General features: G+C 38.9%; 9 protein-coding genes and 1 long non-coding RNA gene across 19 annotated transcripts; 4 read left to right on the top strand and 6 right to left on the bottom strand.

The window, feature by feature from the left end:
- Positions 1-946: 946 nt before the first annotated feature.
- Positions 947-1,188, bottom strand: AT5G08815. Its single transcript, NR_143112.1, has one exon. It is a non-coding gene; the product is annotated as an other RNA (long non-coding RNA).
- Positions 1,189-2,490: 1,302 nt separating this feature from the next.
- UBP23 (ubiquitin-specific protease 23) lies at positions 2,491-6,739 on the top strand. Its single transcript, NM_125184.3, has 10 exons — positions 2,491-2,980; positions 3,130-3,244; positions 3,388-3,498; positions 3,590-3,762; positions 3,883-4,206; positions 4,348-4,473; positions 4,650-5,309; positions 5,397-5,898; positions 6,104-6,194; positions 6,283-6,739. The coding sequence occupies exons 1-10, from the start codon at positions 2,666-2,668 to the stop codon at positions 6,443-6,445; spliced, it is 2,580 nt and encodes an 859-aa protein (NP_568873.1). The 5' UTR covers positions 2,491-2,665; the 3' UTR covers positions 6,446-6,739.
- A 67-nt stretch (positions 6,740-6,806) lies between these two features.
- On the top strand, positions 6,807-7,704 carry RPB5C (RNA polymerase II fifth largest subunit, C). The gene is made up of 2 exons (NM_125183.2): positions 6,807-7,104; positions 7,191-7,704. The coding sequence occupies exons 1-2, from the start codon at positions 6,895-6,897 to the stop codon at positions 7,611-7,613; spliced, it is 633 nt and encodes a 210-aa protein (NP_200606.1). The 5' UTR covers positions 6,807-6,894; the 3' UTR covers positions 7,614-7,704.
- AT5G57970 (DNA glycosylase superfamily protein) lies at positions 7,648-9,978 on the bottom strand. Of its 2 annotated transcripts, NM_125182.4 has the most exons (6): positions 9,856-9,978; positions 8,858-9,628; positions 8,689-8,746; positions 8,513-8,596; positions 8,272-8,413; positions 7,648-8,022 (listed from the first exon to the last, which is right to left on the bottom strand). In NM_125182.4, the coding sequence occupies exons 2-6, from the start codon at positions 9,345-9,347 to the stop codon at positions 7,753-7,755; spliced, it is 1,044 nt and encodes a 347-aa protein (NP_200605.1). In that variant the 5' UTR covers positions 9,348-9,628; positions 9,856-9,978; the 3' UTR covers positions 7,648-7,752. The 2 variants fall into 2 exon arrangements, with proteins under 2 accessions (NP_200605.1, NP_001032091.1); NM_001037014.2 differs by having other exon boundaries at positions 8,858-9,875.
- A 6-nt stretch (positions 9,979-9,984) lies between these two features.
- Positions 9,985-13,959, top strand: AT5G57960 (GTP-binding protein, HflX). Of its 2 annotated transcripts, NM_125181.5 has the most exons (13): positions 9,985-10,514; positions 10,714-10,856; positions 11,012-11,128; positions 11,404-11,518; positions 11,612-11,749; positions 11,942-12,037; positions 12,123-12,236; positions 12,491-12,559; positions 12,643-12,713; positions 12,798-12,891; positions 13,018-13,146; positions 13,235-13,324; positions 13,417-13,959. In NM_125181.5, the coding sequence occupies exons 1-13, from the start codon at positions 10,182-10,184 to the stop codon at positions 13,528-13,530; spliced, it is 1,623 nt and encodes a 540-aa protein (NP_200604.1). In that variant the 5' UTR covers positions 9,985-10,181; the 3' UTR covers positions 13,531-13,959. The 2 variants fall into 2 exon arrangements, with proteins under 2 accessions (NP_200604.1, NP_001331750.1); NM_001345282.1 differs by having other exon boundaries at positions 10,129-10,514; positions 10,714-11,128; positions 13,417-13,893.
- A 315-nt stretch (positions 13,960-14,274) lies between these two features.
- Positions 14,275-15,990, bottom strand: AT5G57950 (26S proteasome regulatory subunit). 2 transcript variants are annotated; one of them, NM_001345281.1, is made up of 5 exons: positions 15,758-15,990; positions 15,612-15,672; positions 15,216-15,320; positions 14,683-15,037; positions 14,275-14,556 (listed from the first exon to the last, which is right to left on the bottom strand). In NM_001345281.1, exons 1-5 carry the CDS (start codon positions 15,983-15,985, stop codon positions 14,535-14,537), a joined length of 771 nt encoding a protein of 256 aa, NP_001330274.1. In that variant the 5' UTR covers positions 15,986-15,990; the 3' UTR covers positions 14,275-14,534. The 2 variants fall into 2 exon arrangements, with proteins under 2 accessions (NP_001330274.1, NP_568872.1); NM_125180.3 differs by having other exon boundaries at positions 15,758-15,967.
- Positions 15,991-16,041: 51 nt separating this feature from the next.
- On the bottom strand, positions 16,042-20,098 carry CNGC5 (cyclic nucleotide gated channel 5; the record flags this gene model as incomplete). 3 transcript variants are annotated; one of them, NM_125179.5, is made up of 8 exons in its annotated part: positions 16,042-16,892; positions 17,054-17,290; positions 17,429-17,540; positions 17,681-17,991; positions 18,383-18,595; positions 18,757-19,339; positions 19,519-19,647; positions 19,997-20,098. In NM_125179.5, 7 exons carry the CDS (start codon positions 19,545-19,547, stop codon positions 16,224-16,226), a joined length of 2,154 nt encoding a protein of 717 aa, NP_200602.2. In that variant the 3' UTR covers positions 16,042-16,223. The 3 variants fall into 3 exon arrangements, with proteins under 3 accessions (NP_200602.2, NP_851209.1, NP_974953.1); NM_180878.2 differs by lacking the exon at positions 19,997-20,098 and adding an exon at positions 19,766-19,996 and having other exon boundaries at positions 16,050-16,892; NM_203224.1 differs by lacking the exon at positions 19,997-20,098 and having other exon boundaries at positions 16,050-16,892; positions 18,757-19,318; positions 19,519-19,547.
- A 38-nt stretch (positions 20,099-20,136) lies between these two features.
- On the bottom strand, positions 20,137-22,071 carry APO2 (APO RNA-binding protein (DUF794)). Of its 2 annotated transcripts, none has more exons than NM_125178.6 (4): positions 21,946-22,071; positions 21,725-21,843; positions 21,226-21,578; positions 20,137-21,140 (listed from the first exon to the last, which is right to left on the bottom strand). In NM_125178.6, the coding sequence occupies exons 1-4, from the start codon at positions 21,971-21,973 to the stop codon at positions 20,309-20,311; spliced, it is 1,332 nt and encodes a 443-aa protein (NP_200601.3). In that variant the 5' UTR covers positions 21,974-22,071; the 3' UTR covers positions 20,137-20,308. The 2 variants fall into 2 exon arrangements, with proteins under 2 accessions (NP_200601.3, NP_851208.1); NM_180877.2 differs by having other exon boundaries at positions 20,143-21,140; positions 21,725-21,834; positions 21,946-22,059.
- A 194-nt stretch (positions 22,072-22,265) lies between these two features.
- ENODL10 (early nodulin-like protein 10) lies at positions 22,266-23,607 on the bottom strand. Of its 3 annotated transcripts, NM_001345279.1 has the most exons (3): positions 23,206-23,607; positions 22,858-22,971; positions 22,266-22,783 (listed from the first exon to the last, which is right to left on the bottom strand). In NM_001345279.1, the coding sequence occupies exons 1-3, from the start codon at positions 23,258-23,260 to the stop codon at positions 22,407-22,409; spliced, it is 546 nt and encodes a 181-aa protein (NP_001331993.1). In that variant the 5' UTR covers positions 23,261-23,607; the 3' UTR covers positions 22,266-22,406. The 3 variants fall into 3 exon arrangements, with proteins under 3 accessions (NP_001331993.1, NP_001331992.1, NP_200600.2); NM_001345280.1 differs by having other exon boundaries at positions 22,858-23,502; NM_125177.2 differs by lacking the exon at positions 23,206-23,607 and having other exon boundaries at positions 22,858-23,064.
- Positions 23,608-23,699: 92 nt separating this feature from the next.
- Positions 23,700-25,597, top strand: AT5G57910 (ribosomal RNA small subunit methyltransferase G). 2 transcript variants are annotated; one of them, NM_125176.5, is made up of 4 exons: positions 23,700-24,310; positions 24,708-24,778; positions 24,880-25,114; positions 25,198-25,582. In NM_125176.5, exons 1-4 carry the CDS (start codon positions 24,200-24,202, stop codon positions 25,402-25,404), a joined length of 624 nt encoding a protein of 207 aa, NP_568871.1. In that variant the 5' UTR covers positions 23,700-24,199; the 3' UTR covers positions 25,405-25,582. The 2 variants fall into 2 exon arrangements, with proteins under 2 accessions (NP_568871.1, NP_001330506.1); NM_001345278.1 differs by having other exon boundaries at positions 23,799-24,310; positions 24,410-24,778; positions 25,198-25,597.
- Positions 25,598-25,601: the final 4 nt, after the last annotated feature.

Raw genomic sequence — 25,601 nt, 5'->3', positions numbered from 1 at the left:
TCAATCAACATGTGCCGTGTTTAACAATTGAATTGCGTCCTCTTCCACTATTATTTTTGTTCTTCAAGTACCTCACGAGATTTAAGTGAATGGTTATATACGTATTCACATGGTTCATGTAAATACTCATACTTTGATCAAATATCAATATAACTTTTTTTTTTTACAAAAGTAAGAATATGTTAAAGACTTTACTTCATCACCAAACTAGCTAAAATTTAACGAATATTTGTTGGATTAGTTCGGTTTTGACTTTTTTCACCAACTAACCAAGAGGAAAATTTATGGCATTGAATATTGTCTACGTCAGTTAAATGCAATATTAGAATATATCTATACGGAGCCATATATAGACCCAAATTTAGATGAGTTTGGATATTAAAAAGTAAATCATTTTGGAAGGAGTCGGAGAGAGTGAAACTAAATTTTCCTTTATAAAAGGTCGAGTGTTTGAGATGAGAATGAACAAATGGATCTAATTTAAGTATTTAACGTGTTATTGTTATTATTTTAACTTTAATTTAGATAATCTTATTTTATAAAAATTTACTGTCACTGGATTAGTGAAGTGAGTGCCACCGACAGCTTTTTGTGGCAGAAAACAGTGATAATAAATCGGTTTTACACCAAAAGAAAAAGTCACAATCCGTAACTTTATATAGATAGTACAAGCATACATATTTTAATTTGTAATATATGAATATCAATACATTTATACTATCAAGCATGGATTGTACTAGCAAACACTCAATTAACGTTAAATGCATGCTTGGTGTATTGGATAAACTACCCTACCTAATTAACAGCTATAACGGATCCTGGTCTCCTTAATCTAAATGTGAATTTGCAATTGCGTCTGTGTGCGTGTCTAATTAGTAACCACACTAATTAATTACATAGTAGTACACTAATCAAGTTTAGACCCCAATGAAAAATTGGAACACGAATCGGAGTTGGATTGGGATTGCTTCGACGGCACGTGGTCGAGTAAGAGGGCACGTGACTCATGGCACTTCTCCCTATGCACCTGCTTCTTTGTTTTCCTCCCCTCTCTCTGTCTTTCTTATTTTCATGCACATTCTCTCTCTCTCTCTTTATAGACTCTTTTTTAATACTACAAAACACATTTTGCTTTCTCCTAGTATATCTTCTTTTGCGAATACAATACGTTATTAAATTTGGAGTGAGCCAAACTACCGTGGCAACGAACATATTTGTTTTTCTTTTATAAAAAAAAAGTTGTTAATTGTGACTTGTGAGTAACATTTACCTAAACCCATGATGAGTTGATGACCCATCCACACACACAATCTTTTTTTAATCATTCACTAATTTAAGAATGAGACAAATAAGTAATAACGGTCACACAGAAACAAATAAGTAAATATATGAATGGGCCATGGTTTCAATAATGGGTGTATCTTATGGGGATTAGATAGATATTGATTTCCTCCAATTCACTACTCTGAAATATATAAATATACAAACGTACTTTGGAGTCTTCACCGACTCGGGATCCTTTTACTACTACACATGTTTACCAATTACAATAGCTGTCTGCTATTGTTTTTAGTTTTATAATTTTTCTCTCCCCCCATGCAATTCCTCTACTTTTTCTTTTTCCACTAAACTTTTGTTTTCCTTTCTCTTGCTCTAAATTAAAAAGTTGATTCATAATTTCATATTTTTTTAAAAAGATTTAAGATTTCTGCAGTAAATCTATTTCTTTACTAATTGCTTTTTTTTTCCAATATAAAAAATTATTTAAATTGAAACTTTTACATAGATTAATAATAGTCAGCACCAGTTTGCAACTAGTGTGGGTTTATTATATATGGCCTCAAAAGCTCCGGGTTTACTCATCGAAATAAGCCCAATCCAGTTTCTCCTTTTAGTTCCAAACTTCCTAACAAATCGTCAAACTCATATAAATGGGCTTTTTAATTAGGCCTATTAGTGAACAGAATTCAGGGGTTTAGGGGATTATGGAAGGAAGGGATTCAATTAAATTTGACTGAATTTAAAAATTAACAATATTATTTTTGAATTTCTTTCCCATTAGGTTAAATTTGAATATCTATTCCTACCAGAAAAATAAAAATTGAATATCTATTGATTTTTAATTCCATTTATAATTCAATACTGAGTTAGTTTTATGGTAATATTATTTAAAATAAGTTAAACAAAATATAAAAAAAAAATGTGAAGAACCAATATCAACATTTTGAAGCTTTTATTTGGATTTAATTCATTAATTTTTATATTTTAAAAGCTTTAGAATAGTTCTAAATTTATAGCTTATACATTGATTAGGCCTAGAATTGGTTTTTATATTATTCCAAGTTCAACCTCCTTTAAATTAGGGTTTAAGGCTATAAATAATAAGTACTGTTTCATTCCCCGGGTTAATAATCAGGCGCGGTATAGACCACCGTAACAGAAAACAGAAACAGAAACTCCTGTCTCTATCAAATGCAAAATTTATAAAATAAAATAAAATAAGTGGCTGGGTCTTTAGCTAGGGTTTAATAGTGCGTTGCAGCTTCCGCTCTCTTTCTCTCCTTTCTTTTCACACAGCCGCAAAGGCTCTCATCTTCTTCTTCATTCACACAATCTCTCTTCCCGACAATCACACGGATTGTTGATTCCTCTGGATTTGGGGTGAATGGAGGTTGCTACGAGCAGCACCGAAATCACGATCCAAACGGATCGGGATCCGTCGTCGAACAACAACGGATCTTGCGCTGTTGCTTCCTCTACCGCTTCCGCCGTCTTCAGAAAGATCGAGTTTCACCCTGCAAGGAAACCCTTCAACGGTTTCTCTAATGGGCGTTCCGATTTTAAGATCGAGACTTTGAATCCTTGCTCCTCTAACCAGCGACTGTTATCTGCACCGTCCGCTAAGAAACCCGACAGCTCCGATTTGTTGGAACATGGGTTCGAACCCGATCTTACTTTTAGCATTACCTTCCGCAAAATCGTGAGTGCTTATCGTACAAATTCTTCCTTTTAGCCATCCTATCTCTATTTTGATCAACTGATTAGCGTAAGAATGCTTCCTTTTTATCAATACTTGTCATAATTCTCATTGACTTTGTGTATATGTGAACGGTGTTTGTGATTTTGTAGGGTGCGGGTTTGCAGAATCTCGGGAATACATGTTTTCTTAATTCCGTATTGCAATGTTTGACATACACTGAGCCTTTAGCTGCTACTCTGCAAACCGCTGCGCATCAGAAATATTGTAAGTTGCTTTAGATGCTCAAAATGTTAATTTTTGTTGCTTTTTGATCAGCCAAACCACTTATGTTTTCTAGATTAGCGAGTGTGTTTGGTAGTCTTGTTTCCAGTGTCTGATTCAGTGTTCTTTTGAATACGTTTTTGTAGGTCATGTTGCTGGATTTTGTGCTTTATGTGCGATCCAGAAACATGTCAGGACTGCCCGTCAAGCTAATGGCAGAATATTAGCACCAAAAGATTTGGTCTCAAACTTGCGATGTATGCATCTCAGACCTTTCTGGTTTACACTATTGTGTGCCAATTTTGGCTTAATAATCAGACTAATGAGGATTCTCATCTGATTGGATAGGCATATCCCGAAACTTCAGAAATTGCCGGCAGGAGGATGCACATGAGTACATGATCAATTTGCTTGAATGCATGCACAAGTGTAGTCTACCTTCTGGTGTACCAAGTGAATCCTCTGATGCTTACAGGAGAAGTTTGGTACACAAGATTTTTGGCGGTAGCCTTCGAAGTCAGGTAAATTTGTTTTGGTGTCGGGAAGTCTTACATCTTTTGAGCATGTATTTTACCTATGTGCGGAAGATCTCTGTGACATGATTAATGGCCTCAGCTCTAACATTTTCTTTTCCAATTCAGGTGAAATGCGAGCAATGTTCCCATTGCTCCAACAAGTTTGATCCGTTTCTTGACCTAAGTCTAGATATTTCAAAGGCAGATTCATTGCAGAGAGCACTTTCGCGTTTCACTGCTGTTGAGCTCTTAGATAATGGTGCAAAGGTTTACCAATGTGAAAGATGCAAGCAGAAAGTTAAGGCTAAAAAACAGCTAACTGTTTCTAAAGCACCTTACGTTCTAACCGTACATCTGAAGCGGTTTGAAGCACACAGATCCGAAAAAATCGATAGGAAAGTAGATTTTACCTCTGCAATTGACATGAAACCTTTCGTCAGTGGTCCTCATGTAAGTGGGCTTCTTTTTCTGCTCTATATTATATGAAGTTGACTTGATCTTATAGTTGTTTTGATGATTGTGTTCATGTCTTTTTTGATCTTTAAGCTTCATGGTTCCCTTTTTAACAAATACAATACTTGTGTTTAACAGGAAGGTAATTTGAAGTATACTCTATATGGCGTGTTAGTTCATTATGGTCGAAGCAGCCATTCTGGTCACTACGCCTGCTTTGTTCGCACATCAAGTGGCATGTGGTATTCCCTTGATGACAACAGGGTAAGTAGAAGTGTTCTACATTTTCTGTATTGCAAAATTTTGGTTTGATGCTGTAGTTTTTCTCTACATAGTTCCGTGTTGAGGTGGCACATTTTTAATTGCTAAATGATGCGTAAGCAAACAGACAAGAATCAAGTATAGCTAGTAGTAAGTTCCTCTTTACATTGTTCTTGTAGGTTGTCCAAGTTAGTGAGAAGACTGTGTTCAATCAAAAGGCATATATGCTATTCTATGTCCGTGATAGACAAAATGCTGTCCCTAAGAATTCAGTCCCTGTGGTTAAGAAAGAGAGCTTTGCCACAAACAGAGCTTCTTTGATCGTAGCTTCTAACATAAAAGATCAAGTGAATGGCTCAACAGTCATCAAAGAATGTGGGTTTGGCGCTCTTGTTGCCAATGGTTTAGCACCTTTGAAATCATGTGGCCCAAGTACTCCTGCTGTCTTAACTCAGAAAGATTTAAATGCCAAAGAGACTCAGAACAATGCCATAAGTAATGTGGAGGCAAAAGAGATCCTTGAGACGGAAAATGGTTCGGCACCCGTGAAAACTTGTGATTTAGCTGCCCCTACTGTCTTGGTTCAGAAAGACCTAAATACAAAAGAGATCTTCCAAAAGGAAGTGCCACTTCCGCAGGCTAATGGGGAAGGATCTTTGGTAAAGGAGGATTCAAAGGCTGCATGCCTAATATTACCAGAGAAGGTGTCTCCTCACCTGGATGGAAGCGCAAATGCTCAGACTCTTGTGAAGTTGCCTACCCTTGGACCTAAAGCTGAAAATAGTGTTGAAGAGAAGAATTCTCTTAACAATTTGAATGAGCCTGCTAATTCACTGAAGGTAAGTGTATATAAACATATCATAACGAGTCTGTATTTTCATTAAAAGGGTTGAGTGTTTCTAACTTGCTTCTCGCTACTGCTACAGGTTATAAATGTGTCAGTTGGTAATCCACCTGTTGAAAAAGCTGTTCTTATTGATCAAACTATGGGACATCACTTGGAAGAATCGGCCACTTCAATTGAGTCATTGAAGTTAACTTCCGAGAGGGAGACTCTCACCACACCGAAAAAGACTCGCAAGCCTAAAACGAAAACTCTGAAGGTGGAATTCAAGTTTTTCAAGCTGGCCCTGGGCTTACGAAAAAAGAAGGTACAGAGAAGGGAGAGATTAAGTACGACGGTAGCTGGCGAGATTATCTCTGAGGAGCTCCTATCAAAGAAGAGAGTTAAATATCAAGATACAAGTCTCATTGCCCCAAGTAAAATGATATCGAGTAGTGATGGTGCCGTTACGTCAGACCAACAGCAACCCGTGGGTAGTTCTGACTTGTCTGAGGCAAGCCAAAACGCCAAAAGAAAGAGAGAGTCAGTTTTGTTACAGAAAGAAGCTGTGAACATTCTCACTCGGGGTGTGCCAGAGACAGTGGGTAAGTCCTTGCTTTTCTCAACTTGTCACTTTTAGACACTTGGCCATGTTAATTACTAATGAAAATGAACTTCCATTCATTGGCCATTATTCAACACTGATGATAATATTTTTGGAACTGGCATCAATCAGGCCTCCAAACCTTAATGCAAGGGCTTATTACGTGTGATTGGTTTTGATGGGATTGAATCTTATAACTATTGCAGTTGCCAAATGGGATGAGGAAATTTCAGCTTCTCAGAAGAGGGGATCAAAGAGTGAAGGCGCAAGCAGCATTGGTTATGTAGCGGATGAGTGGTGAGTGTTTGGGTTATTTTCCAAGGGTTCAGTTACATATTGTAATTAGGCAATTAGCTTACATAGAAATGGTATTGGATTGTGGCAGGGATGAAGAATATGACCGAGGGAAGAAAAAGAAGATAAGGATTAAAGAGGAGAGCTATAGAGGGCCTAACCCGTTCCAGATGCTTGCATCGAAGAGACAAAAAGAGACAAAGAAGAAATGGACACAAAGCATAACTGACGCAAAGACAGCCTACAGGATATGAATAAGGACTATAATCTTATACATATATGTAATCCACATGCTGCTGTATCTGGCGTAAAGTAATGTTAACAAATGAGGAAAAGATAGGCTATAGACAGTAGTAGACATTGTTCGTTATCTCTTTTCCTCTCAGTTTTGTTCTCTTTGGGATAAACAGAGAAAGACCCTATCCCCTGTTTTTTAGTGAGATTATTTACACTTTCTTTCTCGTCTCTCTTGATTTTTAAGGCAATTTTATGGCACAAGATCTGAGATATATATGCTCATGAAAAAGTATCTCAGTCTATATTACCTGAAGAAATTCATCTGATATAACTGAATATCCAAACCATTAAATATAATAACATGCTATATTACCATTATTTATGAGTGCCATAAACCCTAGTAAAAACCTCACTAATCTCATTCTTCCTCGCCGGCAAAAGAAAAATAACCAAGACTTTGGAGAGAATGTCGGACATGGATGATGAAATCACGAGGATTTTCAAGGTGCGTCGCACGGTGCTTCAGATGCTGAGGGATCGAGGTTACACTATAGAAGAATCGGACTTGAACTTGAAAAGAGAAGAGTTTGTTCAGAGGTTTTGTAAAACTATGAACAAAGTGAACAAGGAAGCTCTTTTCGTCTCAGCCAATAAGGGGCCAAATCCAGCCGACAAGGTACATACATATATGAAGAACATGTCATAAAGTTGTAAGCTTTTGATCCATTGCTGAATCTTATCTTGATCTTTGACTTGGTGCAGATTTACGTGTTCTACCCGGAAGGGCCTAAGGTGGGAGTCCCAGTGATTAAGAAGGAAGTGGCAATAAAGATGCGAGACGATAAAGTTCATCGAGGGATCGTAGTTGTTCCAATGGCCATAACTGCTCCCGCTAGAATGGCCGTATCAGAACTCAACAAGATGCTAACGATTGAAGTCTTTGAGGAAGCTGAATTGGTGACCAACATCACTGAGCATAAACTCGTCAACAAGTACTATGTTCTCGACGATCAAGCAAAGAAGAAATTACTCAACACGTACACGGTGCAAGACACACAGTTGCCTCGCATCCTTGTCACTGATCCTCTTGCCAGATACTATGGACTCAAGCGAGGACAAGTTGTCAAGATCAGACGAAGCGATGCTACTTCATTGGACTATTATACCTACCGATTTGCTGTTTGATTCTTATCCACTGTTTCTTTTGTTTTGCATTTTACTACAAACATTGCTTCTTCATTGTTTTGAATACTAATAATAGACTCAAATTGGAGGCTTTACAAAACATAAAAGGACTTTAACAAGTTTTAGGAAGTCCTTCTTTTCAGACATACCTTTCATGTTCGAATATACAATGGTGGAACCTGAAACAACTGGTAAGATGATCGTTTGTTATCCCTGCTGCCTGCATGAAGGAGTAAACCACCGTTGGTCCGACGCTGCGGAACCCTCTTCTCACTAGATCTTTACTTATCACTTCTGCTTTTGGAGTTTTTGCAGGTACTTGTCGCTGGTACCTGAACTTGCTCACAATCGCCTTATTCTTCACAAAACTCCATATATACTTGTCAAATGATCCGTATTCTTCTATCACCTGTCAACAGAGATAGAGCATTCATCAATCTGAATGCAATGGACAGTTGCTTGCTTTAGTTTCCCATCCTATGCAACAAGCCTATCTGTCCAGACTTGATCTTCTTTTTCTTGAATCTTGAAACAATAATACTTTGATAACTTCTAGACCTCCTTTTATTTCAATATCCAGAATTTTGCAAGGCTTTGAATCAATGTGCTCAAAATTGGGTATCTTGAGCAACCAACCAAGAGTGGAAGAGAGGTCTACCTTAAGTATCTGGCGTGCATTCTCAATGACTGCCCTTAGCTTAAGATCAGACAATAAAGTGCTTGCCGGGCTTCCTGGACCAATTATCTTCTTCTCATTGATTTTCACAATGGCATTGGGGTCAAAATCAGCAAAAACTTCCCTGCATTCCACACTTTTCATAAGAAAACGGAATGTACTGCTTCAAAGAAATGAGAGAAACGTTCATGCAAAATGAGTGAACCAGAGTCATAGCAAGAACCTGAAAGCCTGTCTCTTGCTCAGTATCGTAGGCCATGTGTGTTCGGCCAAAGCACCCGAAAGCACAAGGAGTTCAAACAACCTCCTGAACATACACCAGCAAAGAATGACAGTAAGGAATATTCATCAATCAAACAGAGAGCAGATATACACAAGCGAGAAAAGCTTGAACCGTACTTGTCATCGTGAACTGGCACACCCCATTCTTCATCATGGAAAACTATATAACATGGATCTGGCGTTTTCATACAAAACAAAAAACAGTCAATAGAGAGATCTTTGAAAGTAAGTCGATGATTGTGTATATCCATCTACACCTGAATGTAGATAAGAGTATGAAACTGACCGGAGTTTGGTGTCACCCAAGTACACCTCTTCTTAGTCTCTGAACCATTAGGTGGTGAATCCAAAGCACCTTCAGAGACAACACTTCTTGGCTTGGAAGGGTAAGACTTACTTCTACTTCCAACACTGTACGACCTAATCAAGCGACCAGTTGATGCTCGGCTGTGGAACGAGTCCATGGAGGCATCAGATGAAAACGATGCATTAAGTGACAGATTAGAATTCAGGTTCTGCTCATGCCGTCGTAGTATAGAAGCCGCATTAAGAGTATGCTTCTGAGAAGAAGAAGACACAGTTTCTGTTGGTGTAGCATAAGATGTTTTCTCATCTGATCCAGTACGCCCAGATGAGGATCTTTCAAGCTTTCGCAGTGACTTTGATACAGCTTTGTGTGTGATGAAAGGACTAGCCTTTTTAGCAGTAGACCCCAGAGTTGACCTGGTCTCTGCTTCAGCCACATTCATGGACTGAACTCTAGGAGCACCTGACATGGGTTTGACTCAAAGCAGCTTTCACGAGCCTGTGACCTGATTTCTGACTCTTGGCTCTCGTTTAAAACTTGAATCAACAGAGAAACATCTGAAACAGGCCATACTTTTTCCACACAAACAACATCGCCATCGAGAGGATTCACAAACAGTAGCCTGCTACGTCCATTTAAGTATTTAACCAGCTTTCAGTTGCTAGATCTCCAAAACTAAACTCAGTCAACGAACCAAAACTCTCTTGGAAATCAAAGAAACATTCATTCCTTTAGAAGTTTTTTGAAGCTCTACAAAGTAAACAGAGAAACATCAATAAAAAAGCTTCCTTTCCAGACAAATTTAGGGGTTCTTGTTTTCACTAACAGACAGAAGTAACATAAAAAGCAACGTCAATGATTCAGATTATATAAATAAGCTTCTTGAAGACCGACAAAAACAAGCCTGCATTTGTGAATAAACAAGAGAGAAAGAGCACATTTTGACTTGACAGAGAAAAGAAAGGATTTTTGCACACCTAATTTAGTGGTTTCTCAAATGAGAGAAAATGGCTGACAAAATTCCTGAAAATTCCCATGAGTTTCTTCTTCCCAAGAAAAATCGAGAGGAAAGAGAAATCATAATAAATAAACATAGATTTATGGATCAATAATGTTGTCCATGGACAAGATACAGCTAATCTAGTAACCAAACAAATTAACTCAAAAATAAAACAAAAAAACGGCAATCATTGTACATTAAAGGATTAAATTAAACGACACGTAGTTGAACTCACTGCTTCTTCACCATCCATGAACTCATTTCCACACACTCAATCTCTCAGAAGCTCCTTCATTCTCCACCATGAGCTCGTTTTACCTTTCTTCTTCTCCAATTTTCAAACTTCAGTGGCACGCAAACCATAAACCTAAACCCAATCGTGCAATAGTTTCTTTTCCACCTTCTCGTCTTCATGCCAACTGCTATTCGTGGAGATTATCTTGTAACCTTGCTCAACATGGTATTGAGTTGGAGGAAACTGTGGAGGAAGATGAAATCCTTCAAGTTCTCGACTTACCAACAGAGGAGACAAATCTCGACAACGAAACGATTGCTTCTCCATCTAAAATGTTGAGGAAGAAAAAAGGAGATGAAGAGAGCTTGGACGATAGATTCAAGCTCAGAAATGGAAAGGAGGTTACTTTAACTTATTTCTATCTTCTCTTCTTCGTCATCATTTAGTGGATAACGTTTGTTCATAAGATGTTTGCTCGGAAACGGAGAAAAGTGCTTACTTTCCTAAATTCGATGAAATTGGTATATAGATTTGCTTGAGCATGAAATTAGTATTTGCTGTTCAAGTATTGAAGAAGGATACTTTATATGTGATTTTCAGATTTTCGAAGAGAAGGCATATCTAGTGGGCGTGGAAAGAAAGGGTGATGGAGAATGCTTGTTTAATATTGAGGAATCTCTTGAGGAGCTAGAACAACTTGCGGATACTGCTGGGCTTGCAGTGGTTGGTTCTACTTATCAAAAGTTAGTTGTTTCTAGTTATCTATGTATTGCTACTTAGGGATGTGACTGGATTCTTCTTGGTCCCCTGTGATCTAGTTGTTGTTTATTTAGTGTCTGCTGCCATGTTAGTTTACGGCAGATGCTTAAGTCGATGATTGTTTGATGGTATACTACAGGCTAGCTTCCCCAAATCCTAGAACATACATTGGATCAGGAAAGGTCGCAGAGATAAAAAGTGCAATTAATGCTTTGGACGTTGAGACTGTGATATTTGACGATGAACTTTCACCAGGGTAATGTTTCTGTGTAACTTTTGTTTTTAGTGGAAACATATGCTCTTGAAGTTTCCTAACACCCAAAGTTATAAGTTTAAAATTTTCCATCTATGTTTCTTCTTTCTATATAGTGTAGCTTGTCTCGGTCATTCAGCTGAATAATATCTACTAAAGTAGCCATCGGATTGTTGGAGTCTGTTGGAGTTTCATTACTCTTGTTTGTTTCAAAACTAGTTTGTCGACTTGTGAATTGAGTATGTGTTACATTTTCTTATTTATATGTTATATTTCAGGCAATTGCGTAACCTGGAAAAGGCCTTTGGTGGGGATGTTCGAGTTTGTGACCGCACCGCCCTTATCTTGGACATTTTCAACCAAAGGGCCGCAACTCATGAAGCAGCCTTGCAGGCAAGATAAAGCATATATATAGAGATGACCGCTGTAATTTTTTTTGATACTGCTTTTGTCAGAAACCGTGGCTCAAATTGTATTTGTTTCCAGGTTGCTCTAGCACAAATGGAGTACCAGTTGCCACGATTAACTAGAATGTGGACTCATCTTGAGCGTCAATCTGGTGGCCAAGTTAAGGGTATGGGAGAAAAACAAATTGAAGTTGATAAGCGAATCTTGCGTACTCAAGTAAGTAAAAAATATATAGTTCTGCAGTTTTTAGCCTGTTCTACTAGTGATATCCTCTTCATTTGTAAAGAAATGGTGTGTGATAAAGTTTGTGATTAATGCTTTCTTAAGTTCTGTCTTTGTTTAGATTTTTCTGTATTGGTCCATTAAGATAGAAGCATCTTCTGAACGTTTTCATATTGAATTGGGCAGATTGGAGTTCTCAAAAAGGAGTTGGAATCTGTAAGAAAGCATCGGAAGCAGTATAGAAGCAGGCGTGTTGCTATACCTGTACCTGTTGTATCCTTGGTAAGTACACCACAGCATGTTAGACTTGTAGGAAATGACCAACACTTCAGTTTACATTTAAATGTTTTATACCCATTGTGTTTAGGTCGGTTACACAAACGCTGGAAAGAGTACACTATTGAACCAATTGACTGGTGCTAATGTTCTCGCTGAAAATCGTTTGTTTGCAACTCTTGATCCAACTACGAGAAGGGTTCAGGTCAGTGAATTTTGTTGGAAGAGTAGATCTGCAGCCCTCCTTTTTCGAGAGACAGTTGTTTCTTTTATTATATGCTACATAAAGAATACATATGCTCCTGATACTCACATTATCTAGCGGACGACGTGTTCTATGTGATGTGTTTAACGTAATTGTATTGTGCAACATGTACAGCCATCTTGAAACTTTTCTTTCAACCAAACTGTATGTCAATTTTTGACATGACATTTTCTTTCTGTGTCCCTTTTGGTCAGATGCAAAACGGGAAGGAATTTCTTCTCACAGATACTGTTGGTTTTATCCAAAAGTTACCAACCACTCTGGTAAGGTCCTAATGGATAAAACTGTACTAGAGAACAAACAAATGTTGACGCGGTGTGTAATTTAGCTGAAATGTGTCTTGCAGGTTGCTGCTTTCAGAGCAACACTTGAAGAAATAGCAGAGTCAAGCCTTTTGGTGCATGTTGTTGACATCAGGTTTGGTATCTTGGTTAATTTGGGTCAATCAATCATATGTCATAATTTCACCTCCTGATGATATTATGCTTGTAAAATGTTTAGCCACCCACTGGCAGAGCAACAAATAGAAGCTGTGGAGAAGGTTATGTCTGAACTCGACGTTTCATCAATTCCAAAATTGGTCGTGTGGAATAAGGTAATCTATAATAGTAGAGACGGATATGATGATATGATTGTATATCTATTTGGTCTCTTGCTGTAGTTGCAAGATAAAGTAGGAACAACTACAACTATAATACTCTCTTACTTACTCCTTCGTTAGGTTGATAGAGTGGATGATCCTCAAAAGGTCAAGCTGGAAGCAGAGGAAACTGGGGATACAATTTGTATATCTGCTCTGACTGGAGAAGGACTAGACGACTTCTGCAATGCTGTTCATGAGAAGCTCAAGGTTTGCATTTCATCAAAATGTATTGATTCTTTTTTTTGGGTTCATGATGTTGGCACATTAGAAATTTAGTTTTAAAACTCTGTAACAGGATTCAATGGTTTGGGTTGAAGCCCTTTTGCCATTTGATAAAGGGGACCTTCTAAGCACCATACACAAGGTTGGAATGGTGAAAGAAACTGTAAGTAGATGACCGACCATCTTACTTTGGTTTCCTTTATTTGTTCAGATAACTCATTTGATTCTCATGTCTTGTGTTTGTTGCGTATATAGGAATATACAGAGAATGGGACACTTATCAGGGCACACGTTCCGCTACGTTTTGCACAGCTGCTTAAACCTATGAGACACTTGGTCAAAGATACTTCAATAAGCCAAAGAGGATGAACCAGAATCATAGCAAGAACCTGAAGGCCTGCCTCTTGGTCAGAATCGGAGGCTACGTGTGCTTTGCCAAAGCATCCGAAAGCAAAAGGAATTCAAACAACCTTCTGATCATACACACCACAAAGAATGACAGTCAGACAGTAAAGAATATTCGTAGATAAAAAGGAATGCAGCTAGACACAAGCAAGATAAGCTTGAACCTACTTCACATCGTGAACTGACACTGGAAATGTTATTTCAACAGTGATAAGTGATAACCCTTTTTGTACATAGAGCATCCAATTTGGAAACATTGGGTACTATAACTAATAACAACACTTCAATGACCCAAAAACACTCTAATCTCAAACTCAAGAGTTTCTCAAAGCAGAGAGGAAAAATAAACGGACATGTATTAGATAGCAAAACACTCCGCCAAAGCTGAGTTTTATACTTATGGACGAGGGCGTGCTAATACATAGATTGTTTCTACTATTACGAGAGAAAAATCTACCACCATCCTTGTATCTTTTAACGCAAGTCTCAATTTTGGTGGTGGAGTCATATCTTTAACCCAAGTCTCAAAAAATGTAAAATCAAAACTTGCTCTGTATACAAAGTAACAAAATTTCTCACCTGATTGCCTAAATATATAAATATTAATATGAGAATGTTCCAAATGGATAGTATGACGTCAACTTTGCTACCACCCCCACCAATTCTTAGTGGGTGATCATCAACTTTATTAGGTTCCAGTGAAGTGGGTGTAAACTCAATGATTTGGGATTCTATTATCCTTTTGTTTAATCCACCACCTAAACCATTGTTAGGATGAGTAATGAAGCCTCTTAATTGTCTATTTCAGCTACAGAACAAATGCTATTTGTTTAGTTGGGTTCTCCATACAAAAGTTGAAAAACACTGTTCTCTACTTTGCAATAATAGACTTCATCACCGACTAGCTTTCACAGAAGCTTTCACCATATCCAGACCCCCAGATGATAATCCAAGGAAGTATCTGCTGCTCATACCAAACGGAAATGGCACCTGCAATGGAAGAATATCATATGGGAAAGAGTTAACAATTCATCAGTTGACAAGGAGAAATGTTTGTTTCCTTCTCTTTTGTAAAAAGATCAACTATTGAAGTATATTAGCAGTATCAGTATGTACCCCAATAGACCTCTGCCTTGCCATATCCTTGGTGTGACAGATAAGACGACTTTTGCACCTTGCCTCATAACTTGAACAGAAACGGCTTGTCCCTGGTTAGACTGAGCTTCAGCGGCAAGCCTTTGCAACAGGTTGTCACCACCCTCCACGTTGCCAAATTTCAAAACCTGATCTCCAAGCTGTAATCCACCCTCTGCTGCTGGAGATGACTCGTTTATCTCATCAACCATTGCAAAGGGAATACTAGTAACCACATCCACATCCATGGGACCGGAAGTAACACTGAAGCCAGATGTCTGCATGGAGGCAGATAAAGAATTTACTGCAGCACCTGACAAGCTTGTTTCTTCTGGACCTGCATCATTATCTATTCATAAGCTTTGTATCCACCCACGTCGTGCATATGGTTTCAAACTATAAAATGAACTTCTATTAATCATAGCCTTAAGAAAAAGGACCAGAATCAGAAAAGATGATTAAGCCAATCAAAGATTCCAAGCTGAAATTTGGAGCTTCTTCCTGTACAGTCATACCTGAATCTTTTGTGGATGAAGCTCTAGATGTAGGCCTCACTGAATGAAGAATTTGAATGTTCACATTTATCTTTTCCGTTATCTCCCCGTGCTCACTCCTTAACTCTGTGTGGGTGTAGAAACTATTTCAGATAAATAAACCAACTCAAAACGGAAGAAGTAGGGAAAAACTTAACAACTGGTTCACTGTAGAAGCTACACATCAAGCTTGATTCCTTTCAATCTCATTTCCAGCTCACAAAACTATGAATAAACCTCAAGCCAACTAGCCAAGACAAAAACCTAAACTACATATAATCAGTATGATTCTGCTATGTTTCCTAAGTTTAAACTAACCTTGGAGTTGTAGTCTCACCCTAACTATGGACTAATTCAGCACAAGAAAAGAGAAATCACCAGCAAGACGACGGCGCTCAGTTCTCACCATGGGAATGTCAATATCTTCCCGAGGAAATCCCTGCCATAAGCAAACGAATCAAAGGAGAAAATTAAGCAGAATTTTCGGTTAAGATTAGAGAAGAGTGAGGACGCAGATACAGTACCTCCGAGTCGATGAGATTGCCGGAGAGACCAGGACCACCGGGATTGCAGAGACGTTCGACAATAGAGTTCATCTCCGTCTCCATGGCTGTTCTCTTGTCCATTAGAGCCATCGTCTCCGCTTTCAGATTCGCGCCAACCATCTTCTCTTCTCTTCTCCAAGTCCGATCGATTCTTAATTCTTTCACCGAAATCAATCGCAACTTCTCTCTACCTTGGGACCGGAGCATGTCACCGTGAATATATTGTGGGCTTCATTAAAAGGCCCAATAGACCCATTCTTTAACCGGCATATGATCCTAACCGTACATTTATTAAATCCAACGGCTATAATCTCTTTGTTTCTACACTTCATATATTAATTTTACAGACAGCACAAGCAGCTTTAAAGCCAAGCAATATTTGTTTATCTCAACCGTAATGATTCCCATAAATTATAAACAATAATGTCTACAAGCTGCTCAATCATCAGTCAGCAGTGAAATCAGGCTCAGGAGGCTTCTGCAGCTTCACCAAATCCCTAATCTTTGTGTTCCGGTTCCTGTGAATGGTGCGAAGCGCATTAGCCGCAAACTTAGTGGCAAGAAATGCAGCCCCAATGGAGTATGAAGGTCCAGCGGTTGAGCTGGACACAGCCGCGGCCTCGGCTTCTGCCTCTTCCATTTTCTTCCTCTTGCAGTATCTACGCCAGGCAGCCTGGATGAAACAAGCAGCCCAAGTCCTCCATTGGTGAGAGTAAAACCTGAATGTGTGCTGCACTTGCCTGCTATGTAAGCGCCGGAACTGGCTTGCTACAAACTTCAGCTCCTCTGAGGTCAGCGCAAACGCCTCTACTTCTGTCAGAGCTTTCACGGTCCTCGTGGAAGACGGGAGATTTACACCTGATTTTGGATCCAATGCCCATGTCAGAAGCTCTTCCCCGCAGAATTCTCCTTCTTTCAGGAGACTGCGGTTGAAGAAACCGCTCCTGCCTCCATCTGTTGTCACACTCTCGAGGCGACCACGTATTATGAATAGCATCTCGTCTACAGGATCTCCTTCCCGCACTAAGTAGGTACTCTCTGTGAACAAGCATGGTTTCAGCCGCATACAGATCGCATCCAGCAGCTTGTCGTCCATGCTCTTAAACAATGGAACCTAATATTATGGTAAAAACGTATCATGAACCAAGCTAGCTTGTCGATGGTCAAGAGCTCGTTTTAGTTATGAGCCGACTGTTATTCAATGGGTCCTAGATGTTCAAAAGGGTGTGTGATCTATGTGAGAAGCTTGAATAAGGAACAGCGGGGAGAACTTACCCTTCGCACTAAAGCCAGACAGAGATGCCGCTTGATGTCTCTCCGGAGATCCTTGGGAAGATTCTGAACGAGATACTCTTCATCTACACCACGTGTCTCCAACCATTTATACTGGTCATAGCGCCTCACACGCTCCCTAAGATCTTGTGGTAACATTCTGTGATGCATCCATTGTTCTGAATCACGCCTCTTTACTCTCATTTCTTCAAGCCGGATGGTAAGAGATTGGAGATATGTCTGTCCCAAGATTGCAAAATGTTGTTAGATAGTCATTATGCAGAGGAAACAAATTATGCATGATGCTTCCATTGAAAGAGCTTACAAGAAATTTCTAATGATCACGAAAGTAGCTAAGGTTGCACCATAATTACTCACCTGCATGTTTCCAATGAGAAGAGCAAAGAGGATCAACCCAGAAATGGCGAGAGATATGGAAAATATAATCTCCATTGGGTATGTACTGGTTTCAAGCCCTTGTCCAAGTGTACTGTGGTGCAACAATGAGAAGTACTATATGAATATCTGAAACTCATAGACGCATAACTTTGATAAAGGAGCCGAGTTTAGTGAGAATTGGTAAGATCAAAGCAATAGTCTTTCGACTGAATAGTGATAGAACATGGTTACCTCAAGTTCTGAAGGCCCCACCACAAACAATAACAATATTTTACGATGAAGTTTTGGGACGAGACAATTCCAGACGATAAAGCCTGTGTATAAATCCCAAAGTCAAATGGAGGATTATTATCATCGAGGTCAGCTCGGCACTTGGACTTAAGAACAGATTCCTTGGCTCTGTTCCAAACAGCATAGCCGTCCATGTTTTGATTGCCACAGTACAAGAAATCTGTGCTGCAATTCCCTGCATCTATACAGGCCTCCTGCCAGCAGGCGTCGTTACGTTCTAAGGCTAAAAGGTACCAAAAAGCTCCAACTATCTGCAAGATACGAAACAGTGGCTCAATCAAAATAGCACTTACCAAGTCAATACTATTATTGAAGAGTAAATAAGCTATACAATCAGAGTTGCTCGTCATAAGAAACTTGACATTTGTGATCCCATGAGGCATGAACATCAACTAAGATAAAACGAAAGGTTGCATAGAACATCAAAGGTAAGCATAGACGGCTTAACCAGAAAGCTCAATAAGCTCCTTTACATGTCTTAGGAAACTAAACATTTGAACATAAGTTCATAACAGTGAAACGGATATGCAAATATTTCCTTGTTTTGCACTTTTGGTGCCACAGTCACATAACTCATGGTGAATGGGCAAGCATTGAATAGTACAAGCAACGTCTTAAAATGAAAAAGGTATATAAACTCACATGACTTGCAAGCATATATAAAAGCAGATAATAAGCGGCACCAGCCCAAGCCGTTTCAGCAAAGACACCTGCTGTCCTTTTCAATTCTGACGTCAAGGGTAAGACACGTAGGAATCGCGGTATATACTGGACCAAAACAATGAAAAGCAAGGCCTGCTTTGTAGCCAATACATCCGACCCATTTGAACTTTGCAAGAACCTCCAAACTACAATCTGCACATACACAAAATGAGTACTGTAAATCTAGAACTAGAAAGCGCTTGACAGAGATGTCTGATCACCAACTACTGGCTACTGCACCCTTTCAACAAATTAAGCAATGATGTTTTCCAACACACAATTTACTGAAATGATCAAAACTTATATTAACCAACCTGAGGGAGAGGAAGTACTGAGAGAAAGTCAATAATAAACCAACGTTGTAGATATCTCTTTGCTATCTGTGCAGGATCAATCACGAGTTCACCTCGCCCAAAGACCCGTGATGAAGGTGCAATATAAGCAGTCCTAAGCTGGAGAGCCATGTGAGCGAGATAAAACACATCGATAAAAGTCCGCAATGTACTTGCTGTGATAGCCAGTTTTCTGTCAATACCCAGGCACTTGGACTCAGCATTAATCACAGGAAGATAGAAGAAAAAAGGGTCCACAAACACTGAAAGAATACATGACGCAACGAATAATTTATTGCAATACAAAAGGAATTTATCCTGAGGATCAAATATCTTCTTTTCAGATACTTTAAGGTCTTCTGGGAACACTGCTCGATAAACACCGAAACCAAGTGAACGTCCGATCGACTTAAGCCCTTTGGAACCCTTCTGGATACCTTTCTTGAAGGATCTAGAAGTTTCATTGCTTGCATGAATAGGATGAAGTTGTCCACTGAAATTGGAGGCGTAGTTCTGTTGGAAGGCTACAGATGATGATGGTAACCTAGAGTCCAAATCATCCACCCTATAAAAGGTATGAACAACACCACTTTCAGATTACTATGCACCAACAAGCTATAGTTCAGTACAATCACACTATACTTTCATAAGGAAACAAATCAGAAACAACCATTGCCAAATCAATACGTTTCTCACATTCAAACTTCAGATCTTTGTATTAAAACAAAAGGATGCAGCACTAACCTCACAAAGTTTTCTCTTTTCCCTGCCATGATTGCTTACAAGGAATTCAGAACTCAAGAGCCTTCCAAGATCACTTGCTCAAATCGATGAAGAAAGAGCACAGCTTTAAGACTCTAATCATTAAGCAAGCTGCATCATCCCAAAATAAGACTAAAATACTTAACCTTTGAAAGACCCAAGTAAAAATAAGTCATAACCATATGAAGTTGTCAAGTTGTGCTAAAATGAAGATTAGACTAACTCTGACCAGTATGAAGCGAAGCAACATCATTACATCAACTCAAATGGATAAAAAAGGAAAAAATTTGATGAATGATGGACACCGACACATAGTAACAAATTTAAAGAGGTAGAGCTAGAGAACCAATCTTAAATTTCTCGCATAGAAAAAAGGAGAATTGAATCTTAGAACAAAATTAGAAATAGAGCAGACGTGAACTTGCTGAAGCAAGAGAAAGAGACAAAGACAAAGGCTTACATGGCTACACGGTTTCAAGGGTCCCGTTGATGAGGATAACCAGAGGAACAACTACGAACATGAAAAAGATGAAAGTGGGTATAAAGCTACCAGACAAGTGGTATCGACTTGACACAGACAAAAAAAAGAAAATGGCAACGAGAAAAGATGAAAACGAAGCAAATGACATTTTTACCCTTGATAATAGGATTAGCGTGGATTGTTTTTTTTGTCCTTCAAAAGTCAAAAAGACCTGGGCTGTGATATTATTATACAACACAAGGTGGAATGGAGGATTTTGTACAAGAAGAAGTTTACAAGGTCTTCTACATATCAAACAACCATCTCAGCTTCTTTCACACTCGAAGGAATTCCAACCTCCAGTCTCATTGTAGCTCTATAATGCTCAGGTACAACAGCGCCAGCCTGAGCACATATCTCCACAACAGCAGGTGCTTGCCCGTAGAAGCTTCGTAGCTCTCGCTGCATCGGTGGCCCATTCACATCAGGAACATGCCAAACATATCTTGGCGGTATCAAGTCGTCAAGTACTGCAGATTGCCAACCATGCTGGCCATTCCGCTGTTGGTGCTTGAATGCACCACAGTTCTGGGCCTTGTGTCCCGTTGGACCTACGTGAACCTCTGGACAGTACCCACAGACCCTAACCCTGTACATCCTCATCAGCTTTTTGGCTCCTGCTCTCATTTCTTCCCAGGCCTGTAATGTTTCTTCGGCTAAGGAGACTGTTTCTTCTTCGCTAGATGGGGGAGTGATCTCTGAGACAGGTAACTCAGTTAACAATGGCACTGGAGGAGGCTGAGGCTCTGGATCAGGCAATTCAGTTTCATCTGCATCAACAAACTCGCTTTTGCCAATGCGGATAATCGGTTTTCTTCTCCTTTTTGCTGGAAATTCGGGTATTTCAACGCCGCCCTGAATGCAGAGCTCAACTACAGCAGGAACTCGGGGAATCGAGAATCTTTCATCATGACGGATACGCTTGCCAAGGCGGTCAAAAAGGTGATAGGCTTCAAGAGGAACAATAACGTCCTCAATAACCGAGTTAGTCCATTCATGAAGACCTTTCCTTTGGGAAGTATTGGGACCTTTACACGACTTAAATGGATGCCCATAAGGTCCAACATGAATCTCATTGCACCACCTAAGAGACCAATCATACAACATCAAAAAAAGGCCATACTCAAAACAGACCAAAAATGAAACAAGAAGAAGAAGAGAATTTTTACCCACAAGCATTAACACGAACAACTTTCATAAGCCGGTGGAGATTGTTGATCAATCTGATTCTTGCATTGTATACTTTATAAGCAAGAGGCACAAGGCTCTTCACAACCATACCATTTTTAGGCGGAGGTAGAGGTCTCTTAGGTTTGTCTTTGTTGTTCTTGACTCTCTCCCTCGCAGCTCGTCTCAGGTCCACAATAGGGACTGGGAAAGGTTTCTTCTCTCGCCTTGTGTACTGCTTAGGTAAGTCTTCATTCTGAGGACGATCATTTCTCACAACTAATGGCAGAGATCGACGCTCTTTACTAAGCACAACTCTTGAATTCAACTGAAGGCTAAACTCAATGCTACTTCCCTGCACAACATATCCGCACATAACAGTAAACATTGACTCTCTACTTCAAAGGGAAGCAACGAAGTGTGGTCTAATTCTAAGAACCAAAACAACAACGAAGCAGAGTCTGGAGAATTGGATGATACTGACTAGTAAAGGAATCTGACCTGAAGAGAAGGAGAGAACCCAAATCTATAAAACGTGTTGGGATTAAGAAATTGCCTCCTGGTTACGCTATGAATAGCAAAAGGTACACTTTTTGGTGAAAACCCAGAAACTGTACTAGCTGGATAAAACAACGGAAACCAAAATCAATCACAGTCTCACAATAAATGGATAAAATTGAGCATTGAGGACGGATTCGACACACAGTGAGGAAGAAACTTACAGGAAATAGCGGAGTACGTTATCGACATCGTCGACAGTTGCTGGATTAAACCATTGGAAGATGGAGGATAAGGAAGAGAGAGCGGTCTCAGTCCCGGAGACGAAGAAGATAGCTAATGTAAATCGTGGACAAGCTTAAAGCTAATAAGTTCAAATAATGGGCCTTTAATGGGCAGAAGTTCCCATTAGGCCCACTTATAATAACATTTGTTTCCAAATTCCACAGTTGTATAACCGATCCGGCCTTTAATGTTTTCTTTCCAATTTGAATTTAGGATATTAACCAAAACTAACATTGTATTAAACACTCAGACAGAGTAATGCAAAGAAACAAGTAAACTTACAAACCGAAATCGAACCGAATTGGCTAAGAAACAAGACTAAATCACAAGCCAAAGTAACAAGTAAACCGGAAAATACAAACCGAAATCGAACCGAATTGGCTAGAGGTAATTCACAAGACTAAACCAAAAGGCCTAATGGAAGAAGAAGAAGCAAACTCCATGCTGTGTTCAGGCTTCCCTTGTTCATGATATGAGCGTTTAAAGGAGCAGCAGCAACGCTTCTGTTGTAATTTGGAGACAAGACAATGTTTACAGGAGCAGGAGCATCAACAACGCTTCTGTTGTGATTTGGAGACAAGACAACAACACGAAGCTTCTCTCCTCTTTGGCAATGTCCTTCTTCTCCACTTATGAAGTAAAAAGGACCTGACCTCTTCAGCTCTATATTCGTGTGACCATCTTTGTATCCTCTTATTGGCTCTGATCTGTCACATCTCTCGTAATCTGTTTGTCTCACTTGCAACACTGAATCATTCTCCGCATTGTATTTCCACACTGTTGAAAGACAAAATGAACTTTTATGAGAAACAAAACAGAGCCATGTACCAAAGTCAAATCTTATTACTTACAGAGAGAATCTCCAATTTTGAATCTTGTTCTGCCTGACCATTGGTTTAGTGTTTCATCTCTAGATTCTGGAGCCTTCCATGTGTTAGATTTGCCTCCCACCAGAATCTCTCTACCTTCAGACAACAAACCAAACAAGAGAAGCAAACAACAACACATCATTACTGAAGACATTCTGGTTATACAAAAAAGTTTAATTATGTTTCTGTGATGATTAATCATATGATGAGAATTTGCAAGAATAAATAAGAGAAGATAGGTCAGTGGCATCTTGAATCCAAACAAATCCTTCCCATGAATTAAAACGTGACTACCATAGAAACAAAGCTCGTGAAAATGAAGAAGCTAACCGTTACAGTTACTACAGAGCTGTGTGTTAATTGTGACCAAACCCTTTTTCACCATTGCATCAGCTGATGGTCACTGACTAACTGATGCATTAAACACACTAGAATCATCGATGTGAACGCAAAAAGTCATTGCCTTAAACTTTATTTTTTTTTGGGGTAACAGAGTAAATGGAATGCATGTGAAGAGATGGCAATCTTTTAACAATTGACGTAATAAGAAGATTTTTTTTTTATATAGAAGAAAACTAAAACCTTGCACCAGTTTCCAGAAATCAAGACAGAGTTTTCTGCAAAATCCGTATTTTTTTAAGTAATAACTAAAAGGCGAATCTTTTTTTTTCTCTTCCACCATCTGACTTTTCTTGAGGGATTATATTAAAAAGTCTGAAAAATATATTTCAACCTCCATTCTCATCGGTCTCTATACAATGGACCCAGTTGAATGAAGATAAACTTAATATTTACAGACGACAATGGAACACAAGAAACAAAACAGAAAGGTTTGGTTTCTTCAAGATTTCTCTAACCAAACTAACCCATTAATATAAAAAAAGTTGTCTAGTTGATAAAATGTTATTAAAAAAGGAAGTTGCTTTTATGTGTTTTCTTTGACCCATTACACAATTTACTTAGTGCCACAAGTCATTACCCATTTCCTGCATAAGTCTGCTTCCATCTTCATCACTGCTGTCTCAACCCAACACACTCACATCCAAAAAAGCAAATTTTGCCTTTTATTTTAATTTTTGTTTTCTTTTTTCTTTTCTTTCCTTCTCACAACAACAACAACAACAACAACAACAACAGCAACAACATGATGTGTCCTTCTTTTCTGCTTCTTTGTCCTTCTCTGACTTCTCCTCACATTGATATTAGACTTCTACACGAAACCCAGAACCTTCCTCTTTCTCATTTCTCTCTTTCCTCTGTTTTCATCTTTTGCTCTTCATCTCTCTCTTTCTCTCCTTGTGTGATTCTGTAATTTACTCATCTGATGAATCCAACTCACGGAGATTTCACTCCCTTGAACTCTAATCATTTCGAGGATCCAAAGGTCAGGTTTAGGCATCATAGCCTTATGCAAGACTATGGAGAATTGCATATGGTACGAACTCTCTTTTCTTGAGTTTTAGATCAAGTTTCAGTTTCTGGGTCTGGTTTTAGTTGTCTCTGGATCTGAGAATGTAATTTTATTTGCTCAAAGATTGATCTGGGCTCAGAGCTACTCGGAAAACCCGGAAAAAGGAACAACTTTCTTCTTTAAAATAATAGAAAGAAGAAACTTTTAAGTTTAATTGCTTCTGCTTCCTTAACAAAGTTAATTACTTATTAAGATTTCTATGTGTAGTTAGTTATGCAAATCTCTATTAGTCTTAACTCTTAAACATAGTTTTAGGATTTAAAACCTTGTTGTGTACATATTATCAGCTCGATACTCTGATCTTTGAGATCATTTGGTTATGAGCTTTTGTTAACGTGTGTTGGTTGATTATATACACTAGGAAACCGAAGCTATGAGAAAAAGGTTACAGGCAGTGCGAGAAAGAAAGGCAACACTAATGGCTGAAGTCAGGTAAAGACAGTTTCAATCCTTGACAAAATATATCATTAGTCCTTTCCTTTGATGTTTTCCTCACTTGTTAATATATCGTTCGTTTATAACCTCTTTAACAGATTTCTGCGACGGAGATACAGACATTTGAGACAAGACCAGCCACAAGAGATTAAAAAGGTCAGAAGATCAAATGGTGGGAAGAAGATCCGAGTGGAAGTGTCTCCTAGTAACAAAAGTGAGGCGGAAACTAAGCATGTTTCGCTTCCTGACTTAAACCACTCGGAAAAGGCTCACGATGAAACCAAAACCAGTCCTAAGAGAAGAGTTCCTTTGTTTGATCTAAATCAGATATCTGTAAGCACATTTTTCACTCTTAATCAGATTGTGAAGAGACTTAGAAACCAAACATGTCTTTACTCATAAATTGATTTATATAGGGAGAAGAAGAGCAAGAAACAGAGGCAGTGGACAATAATCAAGAGAACACGAGAGTTGAAGAAAGTAATTCATGTAAGAGATTAATGATCAGTAGCATTGAGATGCAGCAGAAAGATGTGAAGCCATCTTCTTGCAGGAATGGCGGAAACGGATCAAATAAGAGGAAAATTTCATGGCAAGATCCTGTCGCAGCTCTCAGAGTCTAAAATAAGAAGACGGAACCTTTTGTTCCTCCTCATAGATCTTGTTGTAACATAGCTTCACATCAAAGTTAGCTTGCTTATTTACTTATCTTGATTGAACAACATATCCAATTGTGACTTGAAAACTTAAAAACCTTATCCAATGGTGGCTTATTGCAAACGTGACATTTCTATACCGAAACATGTGTCAGCAAACGACA

The sequence above is a fragment of the Arabidopsis thaliana genome, chromosome 5, assembly GCF_000001735.4.
Source record: "Arabidopsis thaliana chromosome 5, partial sequence".
Lineage (NCBI taxonomy): Eukaryota > Viridiplantae > Streptophyta > Magnoliopsida > Brassicales > Brassicaceae > Arabidopsis > Arabidopsis thaliana.
Note: the sequence above shows the minus strand (reverse complement) of the source record. Positions and strands in the feature narration are given on the sequence as shown.